The 24,285-nt window shown below is 42.8% G+C and overlaps 1 protein-coding gene across 1 annotated transcript in view; it reads right to left on the minus strand.

Moving 5' to 3' along the window:
• Positions 1-10,903: 10,903 nt before the first annotated feature.
• Positions 10,904-24,285, minus strand: part of BPGM (bisphosphoglycerate mutase) — a 35,240-nt gene continuing 21,858 nt past the window's right edge. Inside the window, exons 3-5 of the mRNA XM_009647909.2 lie at positions 23,629-23,721; positions 20,609-21,263; positions 10,904-12,156 (exon numbers count right to left, since the gene is read on the minus strand). Of these exons, the coding sequence (XP_009646204.2) occupies positions 11,978-12,156; positions 20,609-21,248 (819 nt within the window). The 5' untranslated portion in view covers positions 21,249-21,263; positions 23,629-23,721 and the 3' untranslated portion in view covers positions 10,904-11,977. The remainder of the gene's footprint in view (positions 12,157-20,608; positions 21,264-23,628; positions 23,722-24,285) is intronic.

Below are 24,285 nucleotides of genomic sequence, written 5' to 3' on the forward strand. Positions count from 1 at the left end.
TTAAAAATAGGGACACTGGAAGCAAACCTATTACGTACCTTTTGAACCAAGACCAAACAACCAGGCTTTGTGAAGCCTTTTTTCTCATCTCCATGAAAACTGAATGCAAAGCTACATAAAACTGGAAAATAGATTGCATAGTGTTTTGACAGCCCTTAGACTATCCTTTTGGGAGTACAGGCATATCTAATATAGCACTGCTAACATTTCTGTAATCAATATTTTCCCTTTGTTAACTCAACCAATTCTTCATTCCTAGCTTGCTACCCTTGGACCCTGAAGGAATTAACATCAAGTGGTGCCTGTAAGGAAGTATGACGCTTTTTTTTAGGGACATCATTAACCAAAGGCCTGATCCATGAGGTGATGAACAACCACAAATCTCACCAGCAGTGGTAGAGGCACAAACTGTTTGGCAAGCCGTAGCAGTAAAAAAAAAAATTTAAAAAAAAAAAAAAAATTTGTCACATAGCACTGCTGAGCCCACGCATAACAGAAAAGCACAGCAACAGCCCATCAGGTCACAGCACCCTCCTACTGCACCCAACTGGTCCCACTACACAAGTAGCTCCACCGACGGCTGCGAAAAACTGCTGTGCATGAGCAGCCGCTTGTGGTAGAGAGAGTTTCACTGCAGTAACAGGAAGAACAAAACAAGCAGAGAAAAATTATTAAGAGGAAAATGGGTCACTTAATGTTTCACGTGGGTGGCTTTTTCCCGTTAAAATATAAAAATCCTCCTTTTCCCCTGTGCATCACAGGAATGTAGACAGGACTGTAAAATAGAAAACATGATCCAGCTGGAAATCCATACCTCAGCACAGCATTTCTCAGGCTTTTTTTGGATACATCTCCCCCTCAGACCTGTTTCACGCTCCACCTTGTCTCCTCCCATCTCAGCACCTCTGAAACTAGCAGGGCACGCTGTTGAGGAAGGCGTCATAAAGGTATGCTGCATGGGAGCTCCTGGAGAAGGTCCTGTGCGGTTGGATGTAGAAGTTTAGGGCAGGGCCACATCAGGGGCTGGGGCAGAACCACAAGCATGCAAAGATGCAATAGCCAAAGGGATCACCAAGAGCCAGGTGGTGGCTTTTCTCCTCAAAAAAACATGAAGGACCATGTGAGTTTTTAGCAAACTGGTGTTCATTTCTGTATTGCCTAGGCAGCAGCTTTCTATGGAAATGGCTTTGGCACATGCTGGTGTTTCTTCTTTCATTTATGTCCTGTTCTAAATAAAGATGCCACCATTGCAGGTGGATTCTGACCAAAGCTGATTAATGCTTTCCAAGCTGAGAAATCAGCACCAAAATCCAAGCTCCTCTGGAATTTGAGTACTAAGGTAGCAGAAAGGAACAGCAGAGAAGCTAAATAAGGAACTACAGGAAGACAGAAGATAATGTAGTTCAGGGGTGTCTCCATCTGGAAAACCCTAACTTCACTCTACTACTGATTTATTAACTCTGGCAAATGACACGCATTATCAAGCACAAAGTGGTGCCTACTTACCTTTTGCTACTCTGCTAACAAGCAAAATGGTTCACTTGAACTTGAGATGGAGCTTATACAGCTATTTCCACTGCTACCCAGTTTGCCCTGCTGCAGATTTGCACCAAAGGGAGAACTTCGATGTTGTAGGACAAGTTCCAGCACAGACAATTTCAGATTAGAATTAGTCAATAGCAGAAGACTCGTCATAACAGGAGGTACTGAGGATATATATAAAATGGCTTTACAGGATAATTAGTTGCTCTTTTTGTTCTGACACATACGACTTGGTCATTTCAAAGCAGCTTGAGCTTTCTATGAAAGGAATCAGTGGCACTCTCTGGAATATCTAAAAAGCCAGGTTGGAGTCTGGTCTTAGATCTTGAACAGTGGCTGTTGTTTGTCTGTCTTCAGCAAAGCATTCAGCACTGTTTCCACAGCAGTTTCCTGGACAACCTGGCAAGATAGAGAATGTATAGGTGGCCTGCGAGATGGGTAGGAAATTGGCTTGCAGGCCACACAGAGGGTGATGATCAATGGTTTTTACTCAGAGTGGCAGCCTGTCACAAGTAGGGTCCCCCAGGGATCAGTAGTGGGCCCCACACTGTTCAAGATCTTCATAAATGACCTGGACAATGCAACTGAAAGCACCATCACCAAGTTCACTGATGCCACCAAACAGGGTGGTGAGGTGGACATATCAGAAGGGAGAGCCATCTTACAGAGAAAGCTGGGCAGGCTGGAAGAGTGGGCTAGCAAGAACCATATGAAGTTCAACAAAAAACAAGTGCAAAGTCCTGCACCTGGTACAACATAACCAGAGAGCCCAGTACAGGCTAGGATCCATGTGGCTGGGGAGCAGTCTTGTTGAAAGGGACCTGGAGGTCCTGGTGGACAAGCTGAACACAAGTCAGCAGCATGCTGCTGCAGCAAAGGCAAATCAGATCCTGGACTGCATCCACAAGGTCATTACTAGTGGAGATAGAGATGTGATCACCAGACTCTACTCAGCACTTGACAGGCCTCATCTGGAATGCTGTATCCATCTGGTCCTCACAATTCAAGAAAGATGAAGACAGACTGGAGGGGGTTCCAAAGGAAGGGGGGGGAGGGAGGCACAAAGATGATCAAAGGGCTGGAGAACCTGCCCTATGAGGAAAGACTGAAGGAGCTGGATCTTTTATCCCTGGAGAAGGGTCAGGGGGAACTTCATCACAGTGTTCCACAGTACTTAAAGGGCAGCTACAAAGAAGGCTGAGGCTCTGATTTCATGAGGAGCCACACAGAGAGAACAAAAGGGCAATGGATGCCAGTTGCACCAGGAGAGGTTTCATCTCTATACAAGAAAAAAATTTTTACACTGAAAACAATCAATCCCTGGAACAATATCCCTAGCGACATGTGGAGTCCCTATCGCTGGAGGTTTTCAAGATGCAATTGGGCAGCATGGTAGTCTCATCTAGGCTCCCTTTCCCATGAAAGGTTGGACCACGTCTTTTGAGGTCTCTTCCAACCTAGGCTGAAGACAATTAAGTATCAAGCTTATCTGAAAACTTTTTTTTTTGTTAAATTGGAATTGGGAAGAGAGAAAAGAGTAACTACAGGCATCTGTTTCTTAGTTGCCTATGTAAAAGAAATGAAAATCATGTCTAAGAGATACTGCAGGTTACAGTGGCACTAAATTAAAAAATTGGACACAAAAATCTTAAACATTGTTTAGTTATACTTGTTAATAATTTTATTAAAACATTGACATTGAAGGTCATATGCTTCCTTTTCAGAAATAACTATTTACATTTTTCCCAGGGTGATACAGACCCAATATATTTTCTTTATACACCACCAATATTTATTTTTTCATAGGCATCTTTAGTAATAGCCCAGCTTGATGTGTGGAGACAATACAAAGATGGTACACAGCTAGGAGAATCTGCCCTAGTACGTATTTGCAATACAACCACCACTGCTTAGTACACTGTCTGCTCAAGTAGGAACACCAACTCAACACAACTGCAAGGCTGTCCTTTGCAGAAGTGGTAGGGAATCACTGAGATTTCTTCCACATCAACAATAACCACTGCAAGAGCATTACCAGGAAAAATGAAAGCCAAAAGAAGGGCAACAATACTCCTCCAATCAGAGAGAAGCTTGTTCACGTTGGCAGTTCAGGCATATGTCTAAATCCCCTGTATTATACTGAATGTTAACCAAGTTTTGGTTTTACCAACACCTCTGTGAACCGTCGTAAAGAAGAGAGATGCCAGAAGGCCCATCTATTTAGTCATGGAAATGACAGGAGACTTCTGCCTCAAACTGTTAGGTTCTCAGGCTCTTTTTTTTTTTAAAAAATCTTAACCCTGACATTACTAAAGACTTGTAGGCAAGTGCTCTCAAAAGTGGACAAAGATTTGCAAAAGGAACTTCACTCACATTTAGGCACTGGAACATGAGCCACACTGTTGAAGCAAACCCTTTGCTGGAACTTCCACATTCTATTGAACAAGTCCTCTTGAAGTATATTGGAACATCTCAGCTCCCAATGAAGGTGGCACAGCCATATGAGGCCACAGAGTTCTAAGGTCCCCATTTCACAGATGGGATAAGTAAGTGACCTGCCTGTGATGAGGTGTCTATGGCAAAACTGAATCCACAACCCCTAACTTTGAATGGAGTACCAAAACTCCTAGCCTGTGCTCCTAATGAATAATAGTTTGCTTACAGAATTTAACTTGTTACACTTAGAGCCATGGCTTACCCAGTGCATAACTTAAGAAAAATCAAAATGCAGAATTCCTGCACTGCAGAAAAATCGCATTGATAAATCACATTCTACTTAATGCCCTGAGGGATGCCTCAAAATTATTTTTCAATTAACTTTAACAAATCAAACCCTCACAATCATACATTTTTCACCTTCCCAAAAGTATCAGAATATAAGAGGATACTTGATGTGCCTGAAATTTCAATTCTAGGATCTATTAAATAGAAACTCTGCCCAACTTCAAATGCATAGTATATTTGAACTTTTTTTCAGCTAAAAATACAAACTTCACCACCAAAACATGTTAGAGTTTTATAGGCAAATTCCAAACTTGAACAAAATGAACCAAGCGTATAGATCAGAAGTGCTGATGTGGTGATCTCACTTCCTACTTTACATACTGCACTTCAGAACAGGGAATTCAGACTTCTATACCAACATGAAACCCACTTAACATCTGTGACATGAACAGGAATGTTCAGAGCATAGGACTGATAACATAAAATAGTTACCATTTTTCTAGAAAAGTTAAAGAAAAATAAAAACCAATTTATCCATTTATATATGCATAAAAATAACCATGTGTATTTGTAGCCATTATTTGCATATGTCTGACTGCATCTGATATTGCTAACAGACGTTACTTAATATTAAGATGTAGTTCATCCACTATATAAACCAGAGCATGATTAGGATCAGATCAAGCCCAGTCTGGCATCAGGAAGAATTAAAATTATGAAATGTAGCAGGGACTCTGAGAAACAAATAATGTTTACCTGTAAGCGAGAGCATGCAATTTTAAAATGAAGAGGAATATTTGACCCTATATTACAACAATCACTGTGTAGGTACACCTCAGTTAGCCCCAATACTGAGAGGAGGTGATAAAATAAGAGTTCACAGATCTTTTCAGAAATCTCTTATCAGCAGCCCATGAAAAGGATTTACCGTTTCATGGAAGGTATTCCTAGCTGCTGGCTGCAGAAGTCACATGAGCCAACCACGTGGAAGAGAAACACAGAACATTTCCCATTTGAAAGAAAGTACTTTTCATTTCAGTAGGTCTCCTAAGGCTTTCATCTGGGAAAACAAGACCTGTGAAAGTTTATTCTTTGTTACTGTCTGACAAAAATTGAATACCAGTTCCCACAATATTTCATAAAATTGAAATTTGTGTGCATGCATGTACTTAAAAACATTCCTTTACAGGCATGGGCTGAAGTATACAGCAAGTGCAAAAACAAAGCTCATGAGGTTTGTATCACAAACAATCATTTTTCACACTAGCATGTTAGGGAAGGCAGCAACATTTGGGCTTGCAGTACGAGACTGGAAATTTGCTTTGCTGGGGCCTTTTTCTTATCAGCTACACCTACAGACTCACTCTGCTTGGTTAAGCCACATGAGTCAACATTTTTCAAGATATTTGTAAGGGGGGGTCTGGACTTGCCTACCTTGAAGCTTGATTTGAAAGCATGTAAAATGCTTATAATTTCTACAACTTCTTACAGGGGAGGGAGAATAATACACAGTCCTTCGGAAAAATTAGTACAAGAATATCTGAAATCAGATCCCTGAAACCCAAGGCACCCCCCGATTTTTATTAGTTTTTAAGATGTATTTGGCATCTGTTCATTGCTGAGCTCCTTTTCTCACATAACACTGACTTTCCCCCCCCCCCTTCCTGACACAGCATTATTAATGTCCTATCACTGACCAAGATCACAGGCTTTTGGGGGGGTTTTTTTTTGAAGACCGAAGATCTGTCTGCAAACAGCCAATCTTGCTCTTATTGAATTTATCTAGTCTAGCGAAGCTGCTGATGCAAGACAAAACCAGGACTAATCGCCAGTCTGTACAAACGACCTAGATGATGATTGCAATTTATTCCACACCAGAACTAAATCACCTTCACCATATGCTAAACTACAGGGCAGCACTGGCAGAGATAAAACATGCTGCCTTTCAGGAGAGGTTGCTTACACCTTGCTGTCCCTATATGCACACAGGAGTGTAAAATTCTTCCTATTTTTCCCTACTTACCACAATGCACTTGCTCCACCTGTTGCCCACTTGCATTTCTGCAAGTCCATCTACAGTTGCAATCTGTGCAAGAGCAATTGCTTTGTCTTTAGGGATAGTTACGGATCTTTATGCCTGCTTGCTCACTCGAAGCATAGCCGGTACCACCACCTTCTGCACAGATCCTGGAAAGCACAATCAGCAGAGTTTAAGAACAGCTGGAGAGCCACAGATCTGAACCAAAGAACTAGCTCAGCTTTAATCATAGTACACTATAGTTAGTTACTGAGAGCCTGACAAGCACCTGTCAGGAAAGTAGGATTCACTAGGTAGTTGACTCCTCAGGAAAGCACCCCCAGATTAGATTATGGGATTAATAGCAAATGCACATTCCTCCTTTCCAGCACCTCTGCTAGGTTAGCACCAGGAACAAGGAGGAAAAGCATCTTTAATTGAAAGATACAGAGACTCCCACTAAATAGCTCTGTCAGCATCAGGGCCCTCCACGATGTTCAGTTGTGCTGCTTGTTCCTAATGGCTGGAAATGAGCAACCTGGAAGATGGCAGCAAGGTACTGCTCGGCTCCTCTGAGGCCAACAGCAATCAAAACTTAAGTGTTTGCTGCCACTGGGCTCGCACTGCTTTTCTGAAAGAGAGTATTTCTCTTACCTAGGTAATATGTACTATTACTTGTCTTTCACGCAGGTGCCAGACAGAAGGTGGGGAAATGGCTGAAGCTTACATGCTATGCTGAGGGGAGCTAGAATAGACACGAGGAAAAACACAACTCTATTAACAAAGCATATGCTTGCAGACACAGCACTTCCAATGCCATGGGTCCAACTGGGCCACAACTGCTTTCTGCAGCCTGACAGTAATTGCAGCGTCTGTGTTGCCATCTCCAACTGAACTGTGGGTCCAACATCCCCTCCTTTCAAAAAACAGCAGTCAGAAGTCATCTTCAGGCCCCTTTATTTCACTAAGCTTGACTTCACAGCATGACAACATCCATAGTCTGGTATCTGCTGCCCTCCCCTGCTCTGGCAGCATAATGCTAAGAGGAAGTACAGGGAATTTCTTCCCCCTCCCCCCTTTCCTTCTGCAGCGTGGGGACACAACATGGCTGCTAAATTCTGCTGGAATAGCCCCAAGGCAGCCTGGGAGCTGACTAACAAGGCAGCAAGAAGGAGGAGAGCCCCATCATAGCCAGCCTGCCCTCTGTGCGATGCTAAAGTAAAGTTCCCTTTTCTATTCGCCCACCTCCAAAACCTTTGGCCACCATTACACAAGGAAGAGGCAGCAACACCTGTTTGGCACAGCTCTCAAAGCGGGGTGCCTTCTCTCCAAACACTTCTGCAGTCTCCATTTGAATCGCTAGAGTCTGTTCCTACCATAGCTTTGACATTTCTCGAGCAGGGGAGCTGTCGTATCCGCTTTCTTTCCTGCCCATGGGAATTTAAGGCTGAGGAAAGGTTGTGGCCAGCACAGAAGACAGACAAGGCAATTGCCAAGTGCCATTTATTATGAACTTTGAGAACTGGCAGCTCTGACACAGAGTGACTGCAAACTTGTAGAGGCAGAGCTGGATTGGTTTGACATTCAACTGGCACTTAGACACTTTCCATCAATACCGTAGACTAAAAAGTTTCCTAACAAAACAAAAAAGCAAAGTAAATTTTGAAAGCACGACTAGGTAGAGACAGTCAGTCTCTCCTCAGGCTGTGCAGACCAAGGTGACCATAGCAAACTCCCTTGCACTCTAACCTTTTCTAAACAGAGAGGCACAGAGGACTCAACCAAGCTACTCTTTAGATGGTCTTTTCCCAACACAGGGAACAGCAGACATGAGCCAGGAAGAATCCCAGGTATAACTAAGGCATAATTTAGCCAAGGCAGAGCAAAGTACAAAAGGTGACTGGGGGAAGGAGGGAGAGGGGCAGAATACACCTTAAACCACCCATACAACTTTGAAGTGGCTGGCAGCACTCCCACGTTAACTATAAAGTATTAAATATCAGCACACAACTGGCTCAGATTTGCTCCATTCCCCACTCACTCTCAACACAATCACAAGACCAACTTTGAAAAAGTCAATTTCTTCAGTATGCTTTTGTTTTAAGCCATACAGTTGTGTCTTCCCCATTTCTACCTGAATGTTCAACTGGTTTTGGACCTTTATACTGCCGCCCGTTATCCCACTATCCAAGGCCTTCCATGTGAAGGTCAGTAACAAGAAACAGTCCTCAGCAGGCTTGCAGTTCCTTGCACTAGTCATTCAAGTCACAACTCTGCTTGACACCAGAGTACTTTGGAGAGTGAAAGGGTTGGCTTTGTCTCCAGAAGCTATAATTTCAAACACACCATGAAAGAGTAATGCTTTGATTAAAAAGAAAAGCAAGCACTGGAAACAGTGAACATTTGTTTTGCTCCATTGTTCTGGACTAAATGTTTAATTTGTTGTTCCTATGCAAATGGTCCCCATCATTTCAAACAGGTACATGTTCCCCTCCAGCCCAACTTCTTTACATGTAAAGACAAGGCAGTGTTTGCTGTAATACTATTTTTACCCAACTGACTGCACAATACATGATCAACAACTGCTTGATGAGTTGTGGGACCCTGAAGGTCAGTTTTATTTACCCAGCAGCCCTGGAAATGAGACAAAGGGGAAGTGAGTAGAAGGAAGAAAGACTGAAGCCAAGTTACATTCTATTTCAGGTGAATTTATTGAGTTACAAAGAACCTGCCAGCCCACCATATTTACAAAGATTTTCAAGAGGATTCTAGAGTTATTACTGCTACTGAACCACAAGTTAAAAATGCATAAACAAACCAAATCAACCACATCCGTGATGTCAGCTGTAGAAACACCAGTTACCTTATAGGACTTTAAGGCATAGTCAAATCAAACATGAAAATGTTTTCCAACCACTGATTTCTAAAGCCACCAGCAAGATTCTCATTTCTCCCTCTAACGCAGAAGTGACTGAAGATCAGGCATCCTATGCCACTACTGATGGAACTCTGTTTCTGTTCTTCAATACGTTTTATGAATCAGGAATTTAATGAGAAGGCTCTTCAGAAGCAAGCATTGCAAGGTGTTAAAGTCATCTTAAAAAAGCACAATGAAATCCCCAGTTGGTTCCATTTGATACTTTTACGAGGTAGTATTGCTGCCAGATGTACACATAAAATCCTGTCATCACTTTGGAGTCACAACCAAAGCAAATAAAGCCAAACTTGCCAGGGCACTGGCACTATTCATGTCTCAAGCAGCACTGTAGAAACAGTACCACCGGAAAACACCACACTGCTGTTCTTTTCTTACTGTCCATGATTTTGAAAGGCTGTTTTCAGTCAATTTCTTCCATTCAGCTGCCAGAAAAAAAAAAATATTAATGCTCTCTACATTCACTCATCCACCTTTTCTTTCCCCACTCCATCCCCAGAAGAGATCATGAATTCTTTAAGAGAAGGGGAGGAGAGAGCATATCTTGCAGTTCAGCTGGGTTTGTTTCCAAGTATATTCCAGCTGTATCAAGTCCTGAAGAAGTTCTACATTACAATACCACAATACCAAAGGGAATTGGACACTGTAGCCAAGGCCTGTAAGCCCATACATCTGAACACATGCAGTTCCCACTGACTGGTGGCTCTGCTTGCTTTGTTAATAAGTCTACAGTAATTTGTACTTGATACTGAACTTCACACATTATTGTATGTTTGGGGAAGAATCTAACCACTTGAGTGCAGTGGCCCTCCTCAGTGCACTGACAGGTAAACATTTGCTGATCAACAGTCTAATTCCATAAGACTGACTTGTAAAGTATCAACTAAGATTCAGAGTTACTCTATGCACAGAAAACTAAAAACCAGAAGGAATAAATCAGTGTTAAACAGAGTAGCAGGGAAACTGCTAGTAGTATTTCAGAGAAAAAAAACACTGAAATATCCTTATCTGTACAAAGCAAGAGGAAGCCCACCAACTTTATGTTTAAAAGAAACATGTAACTTTGTTCCTACTGCAAGGGCTACAAAAACAAAACCAAAGAGAAGCCCAAGCATCATTCAAGCAAGAGCAACCACCATCTAGCAAGAAGTCTTTTATGGAGTAGGTACTACACAAATGCAAACCAGCATCAGACCTGGGGAATCTACCTCCACATAGCAGGGAGACTGTTAGAGGCACACCACACTGTCACACTGCTCTCCTCAAAGGAAAACATCCTCACACTTATGAAATTAGCTGCAGAGCTGCTCACTGCAAAGAAGCAGATAATCTAGGATTTAAGAAGTTTATACTATCATCATACCCAAGGGAATTCTCATCAACTTCTCAAGAGATTTGTAGCTGGGCCCTGCTGAGCATGCATTCAGCTCAAACAGTACATACAGAAGTGCCACCCATGTTGGTAACTGAGGTCAGCATCCAGATGCTTAGGTGTTGAGACACTGCATCAGATTTAAATTTATGTAAGTTTCATAGTTGCAAGTAAGACTAGAGCAAGTCTTCAAAAGGCAAATTACCCTGATGCTTGTGTATATGAAGAAAACAAACTGCCACACTTGCTACACTATACCAAATCAGTGTGAACTGTTTAAATTTAGTGCCAAACACAACAGCAAGGCGGCATGGCAGAATATCCTTCCCTACCAGCGTGATGGCTGAATGAGCTACACCCACCAACACACCTTGCTTGCCTTATGCATCTCTTCCAGCCCCCCAGAAAAACTGATACAGAGAATGGCACAGTAACATTACTGGGGAACATATTTATCATGAGATCTTTGCAACTCAGGAAAGCTTGGAGGGCGAATTTTCCTATATCCAGTTTTACTGAGGTAAATTATTCTAACAACTTGACTAAGAGATGATCAAACCTCTAGTACATGTTACTTAAGTGTTTCAAAGCTATTCACATCACTCACTAAGAGCTAAGTGATAATTTAAACATTGAGCAGGAAACCTTTGTGCTTAGCTTGTGGACTAAAGTCTGAGTTAAATCCTATTATTGCAAGCCAGCAAAACTTGGTCATGCTAGGCTTTAAGGAAATGGTAGAGGAAAAGGGATTCTTTAAAAACTGGACTATAGTGTAGCAAAAGACAACTATGTAACTATAACAGTCTGAACATATCTACAAAATTCTCCTCTGGACCATGAACTAGCCTTGGAAGACTCAAAATAACAAAGGCAAGGAGTTATGCAGCTGAAAGATCTAGGGAACTCCATCCAGAACAAATAGTCATGGCCACTGACGCCAAAGAATGATACTGGCTAACACTGTTACCTGGTGCCATTTTATCAGTAAGAAAGTTTTAGTGCCTGTAACAACCTGGACTTAATTAGTCCAGTAAGCTGGTGCATTTACCCTTAACAGATCAGGACTGATTATTGGTAGACATCAATAACATATCCCTTTATTTCTGACTGGGCCACCCTCAGTCCTAGATCTGGGGCAGACTGCCCTACAAGTTTCCATTACCTGAATGATCTCTTGATTTCTTTTTTCAGTATTCACAACCTCATGCTGAGATTTGAATTCCAGTTTTTGAAAGGCAAAGGGTTAATCTACCAACCTGAGACTCAACAACTGTCCCTTCCAATTATTTAGTGCTTGAAACTGAGACTTTTACACAGTGCAACCTAGCAGTCATACATAAATCATCGCTTATTATCACACTTTAAAAACAGCTGTGTTAGTGGGATTTTACTTCTCAGCAGATTTTACTTTCCCTTGATCTTCCACTTTTTTGATGGCAGCTTGGATAGCCTCTTGATCACCCAGAAACTGGTGAGGGCCCAGAGGGTGCAGATTCTCATCAAGTTCAAGAAGTATGGGCACACCAGTGGGGAGAGTAACATTGATGATATCTTCATCGGAGATGCCTGCCAAAGAGAAAACAGAGTTATACCTAGTAAACAGCTTCCTAATTGTCTGTCTAGCTCAGCCTTATTTCTGAGATTATCTAGTCTTAAAACGGTTAAGTACATGTTCCAGCCTCCATCAACAGCACCAGCTACTCAAGGGTCAATTCCCAGCTAGACCGCAATTTCGTTGGTGCTTTAGGAACAGCCAAAAGAGGGAATTCCCATTAAGATTCCTAAAATTCTTCATTTTTCAGCCTACAGATGTGAAATAACCAGGAAGAGATTACCCTGGAGACTATACCTTTCCTTCAATACAGGACATTGAGGACAATAGGTTCTCCCCCATATCTTCCGAACTCATGCATCACAAAATAGGATTAGAGTCCACAAGTGCTACCCCAACATGAAACCACCTCTGCTAAGCAACCAATACAAACAGCTTCTTTAAAAAGGCAGGATACCAAGGTTAATGTTTCTCTTAAGCTTGTGCAAGAAGCTTTGCATAGAGAGTTGTCTTAAAAATAAGTATTTAATTCTTCCATTGTACGGATCACTATTTGCCCTCATCAGATTTCTCAAAAGCAAGTTTATAGCATCTTGCCTACAGTACTATTCTCAGAATTACTAGATATATGATATTACTTTCCACTTTCAAATGAGAGGGAGTAGAAGGAAAGGGAGAAAGTCAACTTATACAGCTTGGAGCATTTTCCTGTGTTTTGCCATTTCACTACAATAACATGTACCTAGGGGGGAAAATTTATTTTACCTAGCTGTGCTTAATTAAAATACTCTGGGGCTCTAATCTCAGTGAAATTGCTGGTCATTTTTACATCAAACACACAAGTGTCCAAAGCATCCAAGTGAATTTTGAGACCAAACCTCCTAGTAAAGTTCCACACAAAGTCTAAATAGTTGCATTAAGAAGCAGTGACTGCGAAGACATTATTCCTCAAAAATTTCAGGTTAGAGCTAGGTAGTATCATTGGGAATGTCAGTATTTCTTTTTTCTTCCCTTTTTAAGAGCACAGAGGTCACAGCAGCAGCCTACCTTTGTAAAGCAGGACAGCTTCAAGTAATTCATGCTTAGAAAATGCATACAATCAAGCTTCTAAAACAATGACACAATACAAACTAGACCAAGGTGCACAATGAAAACATCCTCTTGAGCAGCTGACAAAACAGATGGTTCTCAGAACATATGGGTACAAATTTACTTGCAATTTTCACATTAAGTAGAAAAGCAGAGCCAACATATTAACAGGAAAACCCAAAGTCAAGCCACTCAGCAACAGTAGGATGACAAAAGGTCAGAAAAAAAACAGAACTAATCATGAAGTAAGAATAGGTTTATGCCCCTGCTTGGAGACTACACAAGCATGCAACTTTTGCAGTGACCTATTCTTGTTTTGATTAGGCCAAGTACTTAGTTCAGTTGTAGATTAGCCCCAAGGTTTGGAAGAGCATGGAACAAGAGAAACAGACAAACCTTTGGAAGAGGCTGTATACAAGGGATATATATATACCCCTGTATACAAGGGATAAATAAATAATTCACTTGCAGGCAGCAGAATTGCAGACCAACAGAAAAACACTCAAGGAGCATCTAAAATTTTAAAACCACACAGAAATCAATGGGAAAGATACTGAATCCATTTACCAGGCACAAGCACTATTTGAGGAGTTTAGTTTGCAAAACAAGCAGCCCAGCTGCCTGAGCTCTTATTTCAAGGATTCTTAAACACATTAGATTTTAACAACATATACTTGTCACCATGTATCCACAGAGAATCCGGCCCTAGGAAGTGTTCCACCCATGTCTCAAATTCAGTCTCCCAGACTAAACCATTCAGATATACACAAAGCAGATGGAAGTCATACAGAAGAACTTAAGCAAACCACATAATGCGGTCAGCAACCAGGATATTTAAAGGTTTCCTCTAAAGATGTAATAAGCAAAATAGCTGTAGCTACATGGATTCAGAAATGCATTTTACTGTTTTTATAGAACACAAAGTGACACACCAATGACAACTAGTATTGATTTACAAAGCAAAAGAGTGCATTCTAGGATAAACGAGCCACAGCAAGCATGTCTGCTTTCTCATCAAGCTTTTTCCTCATATGGAACTGTTGCCTCACAGCCAGAAAGCTGGAACTGCAAGTTGAAGTCAGATGAAAACCCTGAAGAAACAGTGTCCTGTTGCTTTATTTCAGCACTGTTACTGTATTTCTACAGTATCTCCGTTCTTCAGGAAGAAAGATGCTGATCAGGCTTGTCACACAAGCTCTTCAGCTGCAGACAAAATGCACATGGAACACTCCCCACCTAGCAGGCTAGGAGAACAGTAAAGAGATCAATTCTTACACTCCAGCCATGGCAAGTGCGAGCTAACTGCTATCCAGTTACTTCATGTGCTGTAACTATAGCCAAGTGACCTTTTTTTGCACTTCATCTGAGCTGGCCTGTACCACAACCCCATCCTATCTTCACAGGAAAGAAGGGTGAAATCAGGGCAAGGACTCAACTGCTGACTACAAGGTGCAATGGGAAATAAGACCACTGAAGAAGCATCACTCTTCCCTCCAGTATAATACTGAAGCCCGGATCTCAGCACTGCTGAAGGGTACTGTGCTGCTGGAAACAGTCTTTCCCCAAGAAGGTTTAAAACTAAGGTTCTACCTACTTTACAGCCATGAGGACCCACAGATATTACTGAAGTACTCATGAGGTCTTCCTTAGGACACCAGATAAAATTCTGACTCGACAACTACATTCCTCAAGGGGACATCTCCCATGTCCTCTCTCATGAGCAGCTGTTGTTCCTTAACAGCAGCTGTATAGCAGGAAGCAGTTAGGTACACTAACACTGGAAGAATTTGGTACAGTACTTGTTACAAAAAAGATCTTTTAAAGTCACATTCAGAATTCTTTCCCACTCACTCACGCTCCATTTAACTGAACTGGGCAGTCAAACACAGAGACCAGCAGTATCTCTGTGCAAGCTGACCATGAGCCAGCAGTGCACCCTTGTTGCCAAGAAGGCCAGTGGCATCCTGGGGTGCATTAAGAGGAGCGTGGCCAGCAGGTCGAGGGAGGTTATCCTCCCCCTCTGCTCTGCCCTGGTGAGACCCCACCTGGAGTACTGTGTGCAGTTCTGGGCTTCCCTGTTCAAGAAAGATGAGGAACTCCTGGAAAGAGTTCAGAGGAGAGCAACTAGGATGATAAAGGGACTGGAGCATCTCCCCTACAAGGAAAGGCTGAGAGAGTTGGGCTTGTTCAGCCTGAAGAAGAGAAGACTGAGATGAGACCTCATCAACACATACAAATATCTTAAAGGTGGATGTCATGAGGATGGAGCCAGACTCTTTGCAGCGGTGCTCAGCAACAGGACAAGGGACAATGGGCACAAACTGAAACATAAGAGGTTTCAGTTGAATATGAGGAAAAATTTCTTTACTTTGAGGGTGACAGAGCACTGGAACAGGCTGCCCAGGGGGGTCATGGAGTCTCCTTCTCTGGAGATATTCCAAGCCTGCCTGGACAAAGTCCTGTGTAACATGCTCTAGGTGAACCTGCTTTAGCAGGAGGGTTGGACTAGATGATCTCCCGAGGTCCCTTCCAACCCTTGCCATTCTGTGAATTCACCTTTACCTGGTAGCCCATGAAGCACTTTGAAATACTTGCACCTTGAAGAGTCCTACAGAAGCAAACCCCATTGGGCTTGATTTGGAGCACCTACAGCCAACTTCTACAGGGGCCGGCTCAGCTTCTCCCTCCCTCTCACCTGTCTTACCAAGTTCCTTACTTCTGTTCTTATGGTCAGAGCAACACAAGAATCACAACAGCTATTGAGAATAGCTACACCTCTCCTTCCCTGCATGTCAGCTACACCCAAGGTCAGATGATTCATCCAACAAAACACACAAGATCACATGCATAAATTCAGCTACAATGGGCTTGTTCTAGAACTGGTGCTTTGTAATTGAGATCCAAATCAGGCCATAGCATCCTTCCCAAACTTAATGAAAATACTAGAGCTTTATCCTAATAAATTAAATATTCAGGGCCAGATTCTGCCCTCCCTGCAGGCTAGCAGAGGACCTAGCTTGAACAGGGTATAGGAAGGAAGTGGGCAGTGTTAGAATTGGCTATTAATCTTTACATAACATAGCTCACTGTGCAGATTTTAAGGAAAGAAGGAAAAAGATGGGTGGGCTACAACCATGGCTGCAGCATATTATCTACATCTGTTTCACCCTTACATCTGCTAAGATTTTCTAGGTCTGTATGGGGTTTGCATGGCAAGGCTTTGGTAGCATGGGGAGCTACAGGGGTGGCTTCTGTGAGAAGCTGCTAAAAGCTTCCCCTGTGTCCAATAGGGCCAATGCCAGCTGGCTCCAAGATGGACCCCACTGCTGGCCAAGGCCAAACCAATCAGCAACAGTGGTAGTGACTCTGTGGTAACATATTAAGGGGGAAAAAAAAAAAAAAAACATGCCATGCAGCAGCAGCTGGAGGAGAAAAGTGAGAATGTGAGAGAAACAATTCTGCAGACACCAAGGTCAATGAAGGAGGGGAAGAAGGTGCTCCAGGGGCCAGAGCAGAGTGGTCCTGCTAAGGAAGGGAGTGATAAAGTGGCACATTGGTTGCCAGAAAGGACTGTGGTGGATTGGCCTTGGCTGGATGCCAGGTGCCTACCAAGCTACTCTATCACTCCCTTCCTCAATAGGACAGCAGCGGTGAAGAATAAAATGGAACAAACTCATGGGTCAAGTCAGAGGTGTTTCAATAAAGCACAAGCAAAAGCCAGATGCAAAGGAAAACAAAATTTCTTCCCTGCTTCCCATCAGCAGGTGATGTCCAGCCACTTCCCAGGAAGTAGGGCTTCAGTATGCATAGCAGTTGCTCCAGAAGACAAACATCATAATAATGAATGCTCCACCATCCTCCTCCCTTCTCTTGGTTTTTATTGCTAACTCAATGTCATATGGTATGGAATATCCCTTCAGTCAGTTTGGGTCAGTTGTCCTGGCTATGTCCCCTCCCAAGATCTTGCCCACCCCCAGCCTACTGGGTGAAGGGGGGGAAAATGTTGGAGAAACAGCTTTGACGCTGTGCAAGCACTGCTCAGCAGTAGCCAAAACACTGGTGCATTATCCACACCTTTCTAGCTACCAATACAAAGCACAGCAATACGAGGGCTGCTATGGGGAAAATTAACTCTACCTCAGCCAGACCCAATGCAATGTCATTACATAAACAGCTCCTGGTCACAGTCTAACTTTGACTGGGGTCATTACTGAGGCCATCCCAATATGAGACCGTGAAGGAGAGCAAACCATCAATCTACCACATTCCCCATGCAGTGGAGGAATCCAGCCTGTCTTAAACTCCTCAAGCAGTCCAAGATTACACAGGCTGAAGGAGGCATGAGATTTGCTACCACTAGCACTAGCTACCAACTATCACATTAGAGGAGAAAGTCCCAGAAGTCTACCACCACCAGGAGCTCAAGGCAACACTGTAACAAATAAAGTTCTCTGAGCATGCAATTCTGGAGCCTACCAGGATACATATTGCCCTTGAACAGAACTCTGGCAAAAGGTTTCCATCCCTGGCTGAAAGGGCTGAATAAGCTCAGTTAAAGACTTAAAAATTTGATGCCAACATCGTATCTTTGACAGGATTGCACAGTCATGCTTGTCCTTGGTGGCATTTATCAAATTCATAGGGAATACCTAGAAGGAACACAGCCCAGCATCCCTACTGGACACCAACAGCTCACAGGACTCAGATCTTCATCAGCACCCTCTGGGAGAGATGTCACTCAGTCCCCCAGGACAGAAGAGCAAGCTCTGAGAAGCTGCTGTTTCTGATCTCCAAGCACATACAAGAGTATGGTCTGGTTTGTATTAAATACAGTTTTCAGAAAGACTACTGGGATTTCACTTTTAAGTCCTCACATGCAGACCATGACAGATCCTACAGACATTTCATATACCTTAATGAGGTCCACTCTGAGCACTGAGAAAACAAGAAATCCAAACCCGTAATTAAAGCCTTGTTAGCCTGACATTCTGTTGCTCTGATGATTTTTGTATGCAAGTAGAAAGCAGATCCACATTTCAAGCTCTTTACCAATTACTTATAACAAGAAAAAAAAAAAACAGATTCAGAGAACTGCAGACACACTTCAAAAAAATACCTCCTTGAAATAGTAACTTCAAGGATACTCTGAAGTCTTTCAGAAAAGACATTAAATTTCACACTGAAACAATTAGAATTGTTTCATCAGATCAAACTGAATTAAAACATGCATATTTACTGCCATTTAAAGTTTCCAAGCTACAGCTGCCAGGGTTAAGTTATCCCTATGACCAAGGCATCCAAGCAGTCATGTAGGATTGCTGCTTGAGGCATTTGGAGCCAAATTTTCTAAATGCCAAAAAACATGGCTCCAGCTAAGGCAGAAGGGATTAGAAACTTCCACTCAAGTGCCGGACACCAAGCTTGTCCAAAAAAAAAAAAGTCCACAAAAACAAAGCCCACCTCACAGTGGGTACTATAAATACAGCAGACTGACAAACTTTAAGCAATGTTGAATCAGATCCAACTCCAGCAAGGCTCCAGAGCAGCTCACAACTCAATACCTTTCAGAAGAGAAAGGGAGAGACAGTCAGCAATGTAGACAAGGAACCTCTTAGATCCAACTACGTATAGGGTGGAGCTTTGGAAAAAAAAAAAAGCTGGTTGCAATATCAGGTGTCTTAAAGCTCTGTTCATGCCACCATTCAGGCCAGGTCTGCAGCAATCCAATCTGCACTGCATAAAGGGCAGAAGAGCCAGTACATATCTGGCAATTGCCCTGTGTGAGCTGGGGTAGCTGATGGACAGTCCTCAGTCAACAGAACTAGACCCTCTGCCAAGGATTCTTCACATTTCCCTCCACATGCTGGGAAGGACAAGGTATAGTGTAGGACAGACAAGAGACACGGCTCTATTCTACTTTGGTTGAGTGTAGACAGCCCTTGAAGAGTTATATCTAACAGACTGTCCCACAGAACAGCTTTGCAGCTGCTCTAACATACACTGTTCTCTCTGATCTCAATGCAGCAAGGAATCCAGCCATGCTAACTTTAAAGTAACCTTTACCAGTCACTGATGCTGTCAGCTCTAGCCTTGGTGCATGCCGGCACAGAAAGTGGCCCAGGGTTTCTGCTGAAGCTGTGGTCAGCTTGCAGCATCTCACCCCCAGAGGGCTTGGCCAGCATAGTTTCATGGAACTTTCTTGAGGGGAGGAGACACCATGGTTGCAGATCCCCCTGCCCCTTCTTCCTTTGTAATTCTTCATTTCACATAGTGCAACCACCATGCTGACCACATCAGTGGAACTGGCTGAACCAGCCTTCCTCCTTCATCCAAGCAGTGATCTGTACCCCAGAATTCACAGCCTCTGTAGTTCCAGAAGCCACTCGCACATGCTTATTCCCTGGGCTTCTAACTCCAGCTGAAACATCAGCTGTCCTGACTGTTCCAGCATGCCTGAATGCAAAGAGTGCTCAGCAGAGTCAGAGCTGTAGAGGCATACATGAGAGGGTTTTATAACTAAAAAACTGAATGGACACAATCCAGTCTGCGCATACTTGCCACTACACCTCTAGCAGGCTGCATTCATACATGTATAATCACTAAATTATACTTATCCACAAAGAAAATACAGTCTATATTTCAGTTTAGGACGACCTATACTAGAAACCATGGTTAAAGAAGATGCGGGGGGTGGGGGTGGAAATCAAGCAATGACTTAAAGATAAATGAGATCCTTCAAGTCCCAAATAAATAAGCAACCTTATGCTAAGCTACCAACTTAGCTGTTTGTTGGTACGCATTTTCTGTACTGGGAAATAATACAGTATTTGCATAAGCTTTAGCAAGTACCTACTCTCTGCAGAACTCCCTGTCACAGCAGCTTTTTTTAAGTAAAGAATTATCAGGAATGAAGCCTCAAAAGTGACCCCACCACAGTAACAGTCAAGAACGTTTTCCACAACCCAAGACAAGCACTTTTTTCTGCTGTGTTATAGCAATACTTGTTTAATGACCAGATTATGACTTCAACCATTCTGACAAAGCAGCTGAATAAATCCAAAAATAGTTAGACCCTGAAAAGTTTGTGTCTAGACCAACTGCAAAGTTAGTTTGAATACAGTAGTTTAAAATGAGCAGCAAGAAACAAGGGGAAAGCATCTGGCTCTTAACTACATTAACCTAACCAATTCTCTCCCCCTTCCACATTCCCCAGTTTGATTCCTGTTGCAGTAGGCCAACTTTTTTACTTTCTCCTTGGAGACCACAGACTTTAAGCATTACATTGTAGTGTATATTACTTACCTGGGCAGAACAAGGTGTAAAGCTCTAAGCAGTTGAATAAGGGGAAGAAGGGAAGGCTAGAAGGAAGACCCTTACCTTCCACATGCTTCAGCAATGCCCTGCTGCTGTTGCCATGAGCAGATATAAGGATCATTTTGCCACTTTTTAATTCTGGCACTATCTTTTCATTCCAATATGGAAGGAGTCTATCAAGCACATCTTTTAGACTTTCAGCCTTTGGGAGATTATCCTGAGAGACATCACTGCATTTATACCGGCGATCATTGTATATCTCTTCATAGTAAGGATGAGATTCGGTTATGGGAGGTGGGGTAACATCATAGCTTCTTCTCCATATTTTCACTTGCTCCTCTCCATGATTCAGAGCCATCTCTGCTCTGTTGAGACCAATCAGTGCACCATAGTGACGTTCATTCAGTCGCCAGGAACTCTGAATGGGGACCCATTCTTGGCCCATCTCTTCCAGGATAAGCCAAGCAGTCTGGATGGAGCGGCTGAGTACAGAGGTGAAGACGAGGTCAAACTCAAAGCCCAATGCTTTAAGGTGTTTGCCACAGTTCTGAGCTTCCTTTATCCCATCACTGCTCAGCTTCTGGTCCACCCAGCTGCAGAAGCGATTCTCCTTGTTCCAGGCTCCTTCCCCATGTCTTAAGAGAACAAGCCTGTACTTCGCCATTTTGATTGCAGCTTCACACAGATGGCAACTGTCTGGCATCTAATAATGATGCATCTGGACAGAGATAATGAGACAGATACATCAAACATCTCACAGATAATACATTACAAGTAGTAATATGGCAGCAAAGAGTAGACAACTATCAGAATCAAAAAAAAAAAACCCAAAGAAACAAGTGCCTGCTGAGTATGTTTTTATCCTTGAGGTCTCCTGGCTTTGAATTCCTTCCCACCCTCATGTGGGAGGAAAAGCTCCATCCTCTACCCAGCTTGTTGCAACTAGCCCACTTAGCCAATTGATTAGTAGCAGATTTGTATAAGATGTTCCTGCCTACAGATTTCCCTCAAGTGCTTACAGTGCACCTCACTCAACATCAGAGGCTCCCAACCAGAGAAGCAGATCTCACTCTCACTGGTGAACTTAGGTGAGACAGAGCCCAAGCTCTTAAGAGCTGCCCAGACCCACACTGGCTCCAAGAGGATTCAGACACAAATAACCACCACGATCCTCAGCCAGAGCAATTGGACATGAGGACCACAGAGTTGGAACTACATACAATACACAGAACCTTACTAGCTTTCCTCAAAGGAGATGTCACCATAATCACGCTCTGCATAAGTTGTTTCCTCATTTCCCCATCCTGTCCTGCTAATTATGCCAGTCTCTGCTTGATTTTTCCCCAGGCCAGCTCCTCCATCATTCTTCCACACTCAAGTGCCACAACACAGCTACTCTGGGGTGCAACACACAACTAGCAAGTCTTCATTTCACTGAATCCAGATGTGATCTCACAGATTATTCCATCCCCTTCCTGATTTTCAAGTATATTTTTTTGCTCTTGTGTCTATGAATTACAATGCCAGGTTCCCAGGCACCAGGATTGGTGTTTTTACTTTTGCAGTGGGCACAAATTGCGTATTTTCTGTCCTCGTTAAATAACAGACAGTGTTCTGTTCATAAGGTCAAACAGCACCTTTCTCTGCACCTGTTGACTAAGCAACACCACCTCCAGATTGTCTTCAACAGGAGATGGATTTTGACCACTCAACCCAAGCTTTTGCTATGTGGCCAAGGATCTTCTAGCAGATCATGTGATGCCTGAAAGGTCCATCTAACACAGCACTGCAACTCTGAAAGCCCCAAATGACCATTCTGACCCAAGATGTCACAGAGGAGATAGCAATGGATGGAGCAGGGGGAAAAAAAAAAAATAAAACCACAACTTTCTGCACTGGGAGGACTGTATACTAAAATGAACACTAAGTGCTCTCAAAACCATGGACAGTAGGAGACTGAGGTCTGGTTTCTGCACACCCAACTTTGGACTAGGTTTCCGTAAGAGACGTGCTTATGGGAGGTCACATAATCTCAAATCAGTTGGAGCTGCTTCAAGCACACTCCAAGCCTCTTAAGTGACTCAAATTCAGGCCCACTGTGACCCTGAATTAAGTCAGTAGGATGGGTTAAGCCCATGCACTCTGGGTTTTGGGAAGCACTCAGCACACCATAAGCATTCATTTTTACCAGACTTTCAAAAAGTGTATAGGAAAGTTGAATTCATTAACAGCCTCAGTAATTTGATCTTGACTGTAACAGCAGCTTACTTCTCCTTTACTCCCACAGAAGACAGAGCCTACATCACACAAGGACACTCCCAGCTCTAACTTCTGACTACTGGTACAGAATATCAGGAGGTATTGTCTGACACAAGACAGTTGTGTTTTCTTCAAGGGAAAGACTTCTGTGATTTCATGCAAAGGAGGCCTAAATTTTGGGTATGACAAGGAGCATCTCAAAGTCCCTTGCATGTTACATTTTTCCACTCATAGTAATCAGTTACACATTAAAGAGATCATTAGGATTCATCACATCAAATACAATACTAAACTACGCCCTTTATAATACCAGGTTTATAACAAAAAAAGAGTATCAGCTAGCACTTCCAACTAAAGCCAAAGTGATCTTCCTCCAACATCCCACAGATACAATTAAAAATTGCAGTGTGCTCACAGCATGAACTACTACACAAAACACAAATGCATAAAAAGCTCTATCTCTGCAGATACCTCATTGTTCAGTTTAATGATGTACTCCATTCCTGTAGATAATACAATTTATAAAGCCAAATTAAGAGCCAATAGAAAAAAAACAAGACCCAACAACAGAGGAGATGCACCTGTTTGCACATGTTCTTAATTGAGTAGTTTTGGCCAAAACCCAATAAAAAATGCAATTAATATAACAAAAAAAATTCATACAAAGACCCAAGATCATCTGGGGACCATAAACTCCAGTTCAGTTGTATAAAAGATTAGGCATCCTCAAACAAATTTAGAAAGGACTGGCAGTCATCGGTGCACTTACAGAAGCATTAAAGCTAGAAAGTCTTAGAGCAACACATGTAAGTAATCCTACTCACCTTTCCTGTGGCAAAGGAACAGCCTACACAAATCCCAGCACTGACTCAAGAGCTGCTTTATACAGAGGCCACCACACACTCTTGGCTAGTTACCTGCAGGAAGAAAATAAACACCAAGTGCTCACACAGAAAGGAACCACAAGTACAAATGGTTATGCCAACCATCATATGCTCTCGGAACGGTAAGAAAACAGAGCACACACCCCTTGTATGGGCTGGGAGAGCTACCAATTTCCTTCTCCCAAAAAGATGAATATGCACAGCTCCTGCATTTCCAGTGAGGGAAAGTTTCTTGTCTCCCAGATGCCCCAGGATATCACTTGCTCCCAAAGATTTGTTTAGACTGCAATTACCATAGCTCTAGCGCACAGAAATCTACCAAAACCTCTGGGACACCATGGAGGATACAGGCAGCAGACCTGGACCCAGCATAAAAAGAACCCAGCACAGCAGAACAGTGCAAGGTGCTCGGGATAACATCTTACATTAGCAGAGCTTTCAGCCAAGCACAGTCTTAAGATCTCAGAGGTGGTAACTTCCAGGACTCTTCTCTCCGAACAGCACAAGCTCACCTGCTCAGCCCTTTCACACAACACCCCTGGGCCACGCACCTATGTCTCTCAGCCTTCCCTAAGAGCGGGAAGGCCTACCCAGAAG

The sequence above is a fragment of the Egretta garzetta genome, unplaced genomic scaffold (assembly GCF_000687185.1).
Source record: "Egretta garzetta isolate BGI_Z169 unplaced genomic scaffold, ASM68718v1 scaffold511, whole genome shotgun sequence".
In the NCBI taxonomy this organism is placed as follows: Eukaryota; Metazoa; Chordata; class Aves; order Pelecaniformes; family Ardeidae; genus Egretta; species Egretta garzetta.